We start from the raw sequence: 10,508 nt of genomic DNA, 5'->3' as shown, positions 1-10,508 counted from the left end.
TTTTTTTTTATTTTTTTTATTTGTAGCACTTTCAATATAATAACCCGGATCATAAATTTAAAAAGTCAATATCATTTGATTTTTTTTTACTTATTTTCTTTATGATTTTATCATTTTGTATTAATAATTTAATTTTTTATATTAATTTTATAATTATTTTTTATTTTTTTATAGATTTATTTTAATTTCATTAACATGTAATATGTGACATGGATTCACCTTAAAATCCATTAGAAAAAAGGCATTTAATTGGTGTACAAGCTACTTGCAATTAAAAATCTGAAACTATTCAAATTTTCTTAATAAAAGCCCAACATTAAAAACAAAAAGGCCCATCGGCGTCGTCTTCTTCTTCATGTATTGTAAACCCAGGCCCACTACTACACGCAGGGGGAGGGGGAGGGGGAGGGGGAGGGGAGGGAGAGGACTCGCATAGTACCCCATCGATTTGGAAAAGAAAACACGCGCACAAAAATACCAGATAGAACAAAAATAAAAAATAATAATAAACGAAGGAAAAAAAGAAAACGAAGAACTGGATTAAAGGCAGAGAGAGGCAGAGTAAGTCGCTCTGATGGTTAAATTTCGAAGGTGTTGTTAAATTCTAGGGCAAATTTCATTTCGTTTTGATTTCCAAAGAAAAAACCTCACGAGAGAGAAAGTGTCCAATTCGGTGGTTACTGAAAGCCGTGCCCTAGCTTCTCAAATTTGTAATTCAGGTGATTATTGCTTTACTTTTTTCAGTGATTTTTGCTACCACTTTGGAAACCCTAGAGTTGGGGTGCAATGTTGGATTTTTGAGAATTGTGCGAAATTAGGGTTTGTTTGAGGCAATTCCTTTGTTGATTAAATGCTCAAGGATTTATGCAGTAAGTCATATCTGTATGCGTAAAGGTGGTGGGAATTAATGCACTAACTTGGTTTGCTCGTGTCTTAAACTGGTAAGCTAGTGGTTGTAAGTTTTTGAATAGCTGCTGCCTGCTTGTGTACTAATGTATTTTAGCACTGCTGCTTGCTTGTGTGTGAATCTGAAACGACGTTGGCACTAATATATTTCGCCACTGCTGCTTATTTGCGTAGACATACACGTTGTGGGAACTAAGTACATTTATTCGGTTGTTGTGTGATCATTAATTGCTTTGTTTTGCATACTTATGGATAATGTCTTTGCTTCTTTTTAGAAACCTAACCTGTTTGAAACAGATTGCTTGACTCTCTGTGAATAATACACGTTTGCTTGTGGAAGTTTGGTGGGGCTTTGTGATGCTTGCAAAGGAGAATGACATAGCAACTCTGCTGTATAATTGACCATGGAAATCATTTGGTTGGGTTGATTACAAAAGATGTTTCAGGGTTTATGGCTAGAAAAGGAGTCTTTAATTTTCAGGATTCTTGCTAGCAAAGAGAAAACTGTGTAGTAGTTGGGAATGCATTCATGATGTGTCCATGCTTTATTTCTTGTGATTCTTTTGTTTTAAGCGGAGTTGAGATTGTTTAAAAAATTTCTAACTTTTTGTTGAAAGCTAGATTATTTTACAAGCTGATTGCAAATGACATGTGTTATAGATTTGGAACGGCAAACTGTTTAGCTCTCTGTCTGGCTTGCTTGAGTATTCATTTTTTATTTCTGTTTTGGGCACTGGGGGAGCTATCATATGTTTTTCAACATTCATGTTTCCATAGCATGATGCATTGCTGTAATTTTTTCTAAAAGGATGTTCGCTTATTTCCTTTTCTATTTTGGATAAATAATTTTTAAGCTGCTGCATAGATCTAAATTCCTGCATCTTTTATTGCATGCTATACTTATTTACCGGGTCAGTTCAAGAACTCAAGCATTTTAATGTCTGCATGCTTCCATGTAGCTTATCATGCTTATGGAATGAAGGGAGAATATACAATATTAAGACATCTTAATTTGACAAGATGATTACCTTTCTGATATAGATGGCCGGATCTAATGCATTTACACTACGTACCATTGCTCCTTGAATTTTTGAATAAGCCATAACAAGATATCTAGACTAGCCCATATATCTAATACACCTGCAACCTAATTTAGTCAAACATTTGGACTTGAAAAGACTGATACACTTATACAAGAAGATCTATCCATCATGCATACGATGCTAATTTCATTTTCATTTTACTGAGGGGGGGGGGGGGGGGTGACACGTATACAAGAAGATCTATCCATCATGCATACGATGATAATTTCATTTTCATTTTACTGAGGGGGGGGGGTGCCTTTTCATTCTAGGCCACTCTTTTCTTCATTCTAATGTTAGTCTTATGTCTAATCAAAGAATTTGACAGTTTTTTGAATTGATGAGAGGAGTGCAAGGCCTCTAGCCACTGAAGTGGGAATGCATGGATGTGGTCCAGGGTTTGCTCCCCTAGTAAATGCTGAAGTTGATTCCATGGGTGGGGTTGTTGATGGTGGAGTTGGTATTGGTATAAAAACCTCTCCACGGCAAGCAGCAATTGAGAAGGCTCATGCAGAACTTAGGTAACACTGGCATTCTTTTTTGTGTGTTTTACTATCAGTTTTTGTAATTTCTGCATTTCTTTTGCTACATGAGAAAAATATGTCCTGAATTTCTTGATATTGGCAACTAAAATTTGATGTTAACAGACAAGAGTATGATGTTCGTGAGGAACGGAGAAGGGAGCTAGAATTTCTTGAGAAAGTATGGCAATTTAAGCTTTTTCTTGCTATTTTGAACCCTTTTATGTTTTTACCTTCCTTTTAAATTCATCCTTGCTTGCAGGGTGGCAATCCTTTGGATTTTAAATTCGTGAATGCAGCTTCAGTTAGTGTCCAGTCTACTTCATTCACGGATCATCATGTTGAACAGTTTGTTACTAGGTATATTCCTTTTGCTGTGGTGTTTGACTGACTTATAGTTTGCTAGTTGGCTAATGCTTCTCCTCCTTCAATTTTCCCCTCTCCATATTGTATTACAGTGAAGCGAAAGGCAATTTTCCACTGACAACATCACTTCATGGGGATTCTGTAGAAACTAGTGGGAGACCAGGGGCTACTGCAGTTTGTGGGCCCAATAGTGCTGACAATTTTGATGGTGAAAATGAGTTACTTGAAGTTGAAAGGAAACCTACAAATCCTAGTAGAAGGAGTAAAGTGACTCAATCAGAGCAGTCTTCACAGATGGATGGGATTCATAATGCCAAGGAGCCTGAAGATTCTGCTATTTTTCGGCCATATGCTCGAAGGAATAGGTCCAGACCAAATCGTGACAGTGCTCGATCAGGTTCAACTGATATTGTTCATAGTTCAGGTGGTCATGGATCTTCCTTACCAGTTCAAGGGGGTGCAAGGGATGTGAAGGGCTTGGTAACTGAAACAGACATTCATAAAGACCAGAATATCAATTTAGTCTCTAACCCAAAGTCTCCAGCTTCAAATGGTATGGTTTCCCAGATTGAGGCTTCCAATACCCATTCAAACATGGAACTTGATTGTGTGCAGGCACTGAAAACAATTGCTAACCTGCCTGAATATAGGCTGGATGTTACAGAGTCCAATGTCTTGAGGGATAACCTGCATGATCAACCTTCAGAAGCTGATACTGAGAATGCTTCCAAGGAATGTGATCATGATGGAGGAAGAGAGCAGGTTATTTCTGCTGGTCCTGAAGGTCTACCTTGTGCTGAATCAACAAAGACTGAGAATGAAACTGGTCCGGGTCTGCTTAAAGGTTTTAGTGACTTGAAAAAAGATGGAAATGAAGGTCAAAATGGTAACACAGCAATGGGAACTAAAGGATTCGATTCAGAGTCCTCATGCACCCAAAATAGCATAAGCTTGGATGTAAACAATGACAGTGATTTGTGTGCCAATTACAGAAATGATGATACCAATGAAATACTTTTTAAAGAACTATCAAAACTTGAAGGAACACAAAGTTTACTATCAGGTAATATGGGAAATGAAAAGAAAGAGACTAAGTCTATTGAACGTGTTACTGCCATCAATGATGGTTCTGTGCATCGAAACTACTATGGCAATGATTCTACTGTCAAAAGTGAGGAAGAGATGAGAAGTTATTCTCACCCTCAAAATGAGGTGAAATGTCATAATCTTCAAGCGACGGAACAAAATGACCATGTAGCACCTGAGGCTGATATAAAGGCGGGCAAGATGTTGGCTGATGGTTCCAATTCCAACACAGAAAACATTTACCCCAGTGGTCCCCAGGGCTATAATGATCCATCTATTCAAGAGCTTCCCCACCTCATTTTGTTAGAGAAAAAATCTTCTGCGGCCCTTGACCCACAATCTTGTTCTAATACACAACTGAAATTGGTAGACAAGGCTCATGAAGATTCTGTTTTGGAAGAGGCTCGGATTATCGAGGTTGTTCCTTCATACTATCTCTTAAACATACGACATCTATTTCTTCAAAAAGCTTTTAAAAGAACTGACATAGATTGGCTTGCAGGACAAGCGGAAGAGGATTGCTGAATTATCTGTTGGAACTGTGCCCTCAAAGAGTAACTGGAAAACTCACTGGGATTTTGTCCTTGAAGAAATGGCATGGTTGGCAAATGATTTTGCACAGGTCTGACTTTTTATATAAGGAATTTCTTGCTCAATTTTTTTTTTCCCTCGTGAAGAATTTATCTTGTACATTTAAGAACTCACTATTAGTGCCTATATTTAACTTAATCTCTATTTAAGCTTTGTTATTTATTCTATTTCCTTGTAGGAGCGTCTCTGGAAGATGACTGCTGCTGCTCAAATATGTTGCCGTGTTGCTTTTACTTCTAGATTGAGAGTTGAGGAACGAAATCAGCATCTGAAGCTAAAAAAAGTTGCATATAGTCTGGCTAAGGCTGTCATGCAGTTCTGGCACTCAATGGAGGTGTATCGAAGTAACAATTGTCAAAGTTTTGGTTCAAAGAATGGCAAGCATGAGTCGATAATCTTTTATAGGAATGAATTTTCTGTCAACAAGTTTGGAGAAATTGATAAGGTGCTAGCAATGTTTGGAAACCACCTTTTACATACTCATCTATTTAACCGCCTGGAATTCATTTTCCCTTTGTTTTTTGCTTTCAATCTATAGTATTCCCACTTTTGCAAAACTTTTCATTTAATTGAAATGCACTTTATCTGATAAGTGGAGATATTATTTATTCCACACGCGCACACACAAAAAGACAGCTTTGGATCAAAGTTCATTTTCCTTTGGATATTGATAACATAAAATGAATATGCTTTTAGTGGAGTTTAGAACTGCATTAATTTTGAGAAATGGTATGATTTTCATCCTATTCGTACCAAGTATTGACCCATTCTGAACATTTTGTTCATGAGCAGGTGGCATGCAAAGAGTTAGAGATACAAAAGCCTGTCAAAAACATTGCCCATGCCATTCATGGATATGCTTTAAGATTTTTGAAATATAACAGCTCGCCAGTTCCTTCCCTTCAAGAATTACCAGCAACTCCTGACAGAATAGCTGATTTAGGCATGATGGACATTTCATGGGATGATCAGCTCACGGAAGTATGCATACCTACCTTCTTTATGTTTTTTATATCTGTTGTCTTGTTTATGTTTACCAAAGCCATCTCCTTTTGATCTCTTAGATGCATGCCTGTGTGTTTTACTCTAACCTTGTTTGCATAAAAATCACTCATTATGCATTCAACTTTTTATTTGCAGGAAAGCCTGTTCTATGCAGTTCCCTCAGCTGCCATGGCAATGTACAGATTGTCCATTGAATCTCATATCATGCAAAGTGAGGTAATTAAAATATTCTGAAAGCTTTGGAACATGTTCTTGGTTTTCTCTATGCTTGAAAGACATACAGTTTGACAAAATTTAGAAAGAATACTGGAGAATGACTTCTAGCAGGTGAAGTTGGCTTGGCACTTAATGCTTGTAAACTACGAACTGTTGATTTTTCCCCTCATCACGTTGTTTTCAAGTTTGTTCCATCTTAATCTTGCTTAGTTGTTGAACTTTGTTATTCTTCCAGAAAACTCACAATAACATGCAGGATGAGGTTGATACATCTATGTATGACACTCCAGCAGGTAATGCTAAATGTACTTTATCTACTAGTTCCTTGTTGATTGAATTTGTTCTCTTTCATTGGTTCATTCCCAAATTTCAGACTTTGGTTGTCATGACAATGCATATGATGAGGAAGAAGAAACAAGTGCCTACTATATGCATGGCGTCTTTGAAGGTAGCAAGCAAGGAAAACATGACCAGAAGAAATGGAAAAGCTTCACAAATTCACCTTCTGCAAGATCATATGATCTGGCAACTGATTCACCTTATGGACACTGCACCACTGGGCCTCAACAAAATGTATTGAAGGGGAAAAGACCTGCAAATAATCTTAACATTGGTTCAATTCCAACAAAACGCATGCGTACTGCTTCTAGGCAGAGGTTTACAAGTCCTTTTACTGCTGGAACCACTGGGGTTCTACCCCTGGCTCCAATGAAGACAGATGCGTCAAGTGGAGATACTAATTCTTTTCAGGATGACCAGAGTACTTTGCATGGTGGATCACAAATACAAAAAAGTGTGGAGGTTGAGTCAGCTGCAGATTTTGAAAGGCAGTTACCTTATGACTATGCCGAGACATCAACAAAACTGAAGAAGAAGAAGAAAGCAAAACATCTGGTACCTAGGAATTCTCATAGTTCAGCTGGTGCTGGGGGCTTAGTTTATTTTAATAAAGTCTGGGTGCTTTCTAAAGTGGTTTCTTTGTAATGCTTGTTGACTAACACCATTTTTGCAGGGTTCTGCTTATGAGCAGGGCTGGCAGCTGGATTCCACTGTTCATAATGATCAGGTGATTTAACTTTTTTTAGGTTTGGATGTTAGATATAATTTTGCATTTTTTCTAAGCAGAAAATATGGTGAGCACCAGGTAATTGTAAAATTCAGGTTGTAGTGCCATTAATTTTGAATTTCAGCATGCATTTTGGTCTAGAGACTTTTAAAAAAATGTTTGGTGTTCCTGGAGGGAGCCCCGTATGAATTAAAGTACGACTTCAATTTCTAAGGAGCCAGTAATCACCATTTTAATAAAATTATGGCCGAAGAAAAGCAGACACTAGTCATAATTGATGCAAAATATGAAAGAGAACCTTGCAGTGATGTGTCAAAACATGATCATTCTCTCAATGATTGTTGCTTTTGGGGTGTTAAACAATCTTGGGCAGAAGCACTTTTAAAATGTGGAATCATATATTGAGTTTGTTGACTGCAAAAGTCACATAAACTGAACTTGAGAGAAATTATGGGTATTAGGAATCATATATTGAGTTTGTTGACTGCAAAATTCACTGATAAACTGAACTTGAGAGAAATTATGAGTATTAGCATCCGCTAGTTAAAGTTGCATCCAGTCCACAAATAAGAATGTTGGTCAAGGTCTCTCTAAAAGAACTAACACTTTCCCTAACTTTGCCATTTCTGCTGGGTATTGTGATGGGGTAGTAGTTATGGTAAGTCTTTTGATGGAAAAAATGGTAGAGAACACCAAGTTGACCATACCTTCTATTAAATGGATGATATGAACAAATTTATGATGAGTTTATGTAACTTTTCTGGTATATTGTTAGTGCATTTATTTATGTAGTGTAAGCACTTGAGTGATCAATGTTTTCTCTTGTCTAATCTTCTGTCTACCAAATTTGCATTATAAAAGCTATTTTCTATACACTAATTTTTATACTGGTGCTCTTCTACTAGCAGAGGGATAATTTCAGAAAGAGATCAGAGAGTCATCATTTTGACTCTAATGGAACTAGTGGTAAAATCTCATTCATCTCATATTATTTTAATAGTGATTTGACAGGTATACATATGATTTCACATTCCTCTTCATCCTTGACACTTTGAAATATCTTCTTTAAGGTTTATATGAGCAACATACTGCAAAGAAGCCAAAGATAATGAAGCAATTGCTAGATAATACTTTTGACAGCATGACGCAAATGACTGGGTCCATCCCATCCCCAGCCCTTTCCCAGATGAGTAAGATGTCAAACACAAATAGATTCATCAAATTGATTGGTGGCAGGGAACGAGGCAGAAAAAATAAATCAATGAAGGTACTCCCTGGTGAAGTTGTAGCTGACCATGTGCCATATGCCCTCAACTCATCACTGTTTTCTTAGATATATCTTTCTATGAGTTTGAGCATTTGATTTCCTCTGCAGATGTCTGCTGGGCAGCCAGGTTTTGGAAGTCCTTGGTCGCTTTTTGAAGACCAGGTTGCTTTTCCCTTGGTGTCCTTGAATCTGTTCTTTGGTTGCTAAAATTCTGATAAAGTACTTGAGACTTCTTTGTTCTGCTTCTTCAGGCTCTTGTTGTTCTTGTGCATGACATGGGTCCTAATTGGGAGCTAATAAGTGATGCTATCAACAGCACTGTTCAATTCAAGGTAAATAAGATATTTTCATCTATCAATTTTTACCTCTTTGTTTGGGATGCATATCAGGTCACTACACAATAGTGTCTACTGTCTACAATGTTCCATAGCTGGTAAAAATCTATCTCTTCCTTTTTCCCTACATTAGTAGTTTTCACTTTTCAGATGGTGAAGCATCTCTCTCTCTCCCCCTCCCCCCCTCTTTGTTTTTTTCTGCTGAAAATTTCATTTATTGGCACTTGCCCAACCTGTCCAGTGTATATTTCGTAAGCCTAAAGAATGCAAAGAACGCCACAAAATCTTAATGGATAAGGGTGCTGGTGATGGGGCTGATAGTGCTGAGGATTCTGGATCTTCTCAATCCTACCCATCAACTTTACCTGGCATTCCAAAGGTAAGGTTGCTAATGTTGTGTCCTTTTCTGACCTGAAACTCTATGCTTGCTTTTGTAATTTTAGATGTGTACCATTGAGCTTAAGCTTTGCTACCCTGACAGTCTTGACTGTTCTGTATTGCTGTATTTTAAGCAGGGCAGTGCCAGACAGTTGTTTCAACATTTACAAGGGCCAATGCAAGAGGATACCCTGAAGTCTCATTTTGAGAAAATTATCATGATTGGGAAGAAGTATCTTTACAAAAGGAGTCAGGTTTGTTTGCCACTCAAAGTGTGGCTGTATGTGTGCTGATCATGTCATGTTGCTAGTTCTCACTTCTCAGAAGCCCAACCTACCACTGTTTTATACCTTCCGTTCAAATAAATCCAAACTCTATTTATCCATCTTTATACCAAAATTTATTTGCTAGCTGAATGATAGATCAGGCATCACTTCTCTTCTCAATTTTCTACCATGTTTTTTTTTTTCCCCTTGATATTCCATTCTTTTGAGATTGTTACAGAATTTGAGGACATGTTCCTTGTGGCTGCTGCATAAAGTAGAATTCTTACCTACCCGGGAAAAAACCTGACTGAACATTTTGTATCTGAAAGCATTACAATCATGCTTTGTTTATGATTTTCCATTTGCAAAATACTTTCGTGACTGATTTTAATTGCTGTATCTTGTGAAGAACAAAAACCAGGATCCTAAGCAAATAGCAGCAATTCACAATTCTCATGGTATTGCTCTTTCCCAAGTTTGCCCAAACTTAAATGGAGGTGTCCTAATGTAAGTTTTTATTCTTCGGTGCATGTCTATGGTCTAGCCTATGATGTTCAGCTTATCACTATACATCCAGTTTCATTACTTTGCAATTTCTATCTTCTTACTTTGCCTGGAATGTATTTCATGTCTTTTGACTTGTTCAAGAAAATTGAATATTACTTTACTTTATTGTTTGGATGAAGGCCCCTTGATCTCTGTGATCCAAGTGCTTCAGATCCAAATGTTCTTCCCATTGTGTATCAAGGCTCACATGCTAGCAATTTGGTAATGCCAAATCAAGGTGCTATAGCATCAATGCTTCCTAATTCTGGTGCAAGCTCTTCTCTGCAAGGATCTTCTGGTGTGGTTCTTGGCAGTAACTCAGCATCACCATTTGGTCCCCTTAATGCACCTCTCAGGTAGTATGCTATTTTATATCTTCACTTTATTATTGTGTTTTTAATGAAATTGTGATTTTTCAAACTTTGATTTCGGGTCGTCATATTTAATCTCAGAGATGGTAGATACAATGTTCCAAGGACATCCTTACCAGTTGATGAGCAGCAAAGAATGCAACACTACAATCAAATGTTATCTAATGGAAACTTGCAGCAGTCTAACTTGTCTGTTTCTGGAGCTGATCGTGGTGTTCACATGCTACCAGGTGGAAATGGAATGGGCATAATGCCAGGGATGAACAGAAGCATGCCACTCCCAAGGCCAGGATTTCAAGGAATAGCCTCACCATCAATGCTGAATCCAGGCAATTTGCTCTCTCCCAATATGGTTGGGATGCCAAGCCCTGTAAATATGCACTCTGGAACTGGTTCTGGTCAAGGGAACTCGATGAGACCTCGCGAGGCCATGCATTATATGAGGGTAAATACTAAATCTTTCTCTGCGAACACCCAACCCCCCCCCCCCCCGCAGCCCCACTCAT

At 37.8% G+C, this 10,508-nt stretch overlaps 1 protein-coding gene across 1 annotated transcript in view; it reads left to right on the top strand.

The window, feature by feature from the left end:
- Nucleotides 1-403: 403 nt before the first annotated feature.
- The window catches only part of LOC105115993 (uncharacterized), a 12,977-nt gene continuing 2,872 nt past the window's right edge, over nucleotides 404-10,508 (top strand). Inside the window, 21 exon segments of the mRNA XM_011013118.1 lie at nucleotides 404-719; nucleotides 2,317-2,509; nucleotides 2,636-2,690; nucleotides 2,772-2,869; nucleotides 2,968-4,378; nucleotides 4,464-4,583; nucleotides 4,731-4,997; nucleotides 5,345-5,533; nucleotides 5,693-5,773; nucleotides 6,009-6,066; nucleotides 6,147-6,667; nucleotides 6,786-6,839; nucleotides 7,748-7,805; nucleotides 7,910-8,106; nucleotides 8,215-8,268; nucleotides 8,358-8,438; nucleotides 8,683-8,820; nucleotides 8,957-9,073; nucleotides 9,495-9,592; nucleotides 9,772-9,987; nucleotides 10,084-10,447. Coding sequence (XP_011011420.1) covers nucleotides 2,367-2,509; nucleotides 2,636-2,690; nucleotides 2,772-2,869; nucleotides 2,968-4,378; nucleotides 4,464-4,583; nucleotides 4,731-4,997; nucleotides 5,345-5,533; nucleotides 5,693-5,773; nucleotides 6,009-6,066; nucleotides 6,147-6,667; nucleotides 6,786-6,839; nucleotides 7,748-7,805; nucleotides 7,910-8,106; nucleotides 8,215-8,268; nucleotides 8,358-8,438; nucleotides 8,683-8,820; nucleotides 8,957-9,073; nucleotides 9,495-9,592; nucleotides 9,772-9,987; nucleotides 10,084-10,447 — 4,320 coding nt within the window. The 5' untranslated portion in view covers nucleotides 404-719; nucleotides 2,317-2,366.

Source organism: Populus euphratica, unplaced genomic scaffold (assembly GCF_000495115.2).
Source record: "Populus euphratica unplaced genomic scaffold, PopEup_1.0 scaffold824.1, whole genome shotgun sequence".
In the NCBI taxonomy this organism is placed as follows: domain Eukaryota; kingdom Viridiplantae; phylum Streptophyta; class Magnoliopsida; order Malpighiales; family Salicaceae; genus Populus; species Populus euphratica.
The sequence above is the reverse complement of the archived record's forward strand: the minus strand, read 5'-3'. Positions and strand labels throughout refer to the sequence as shown.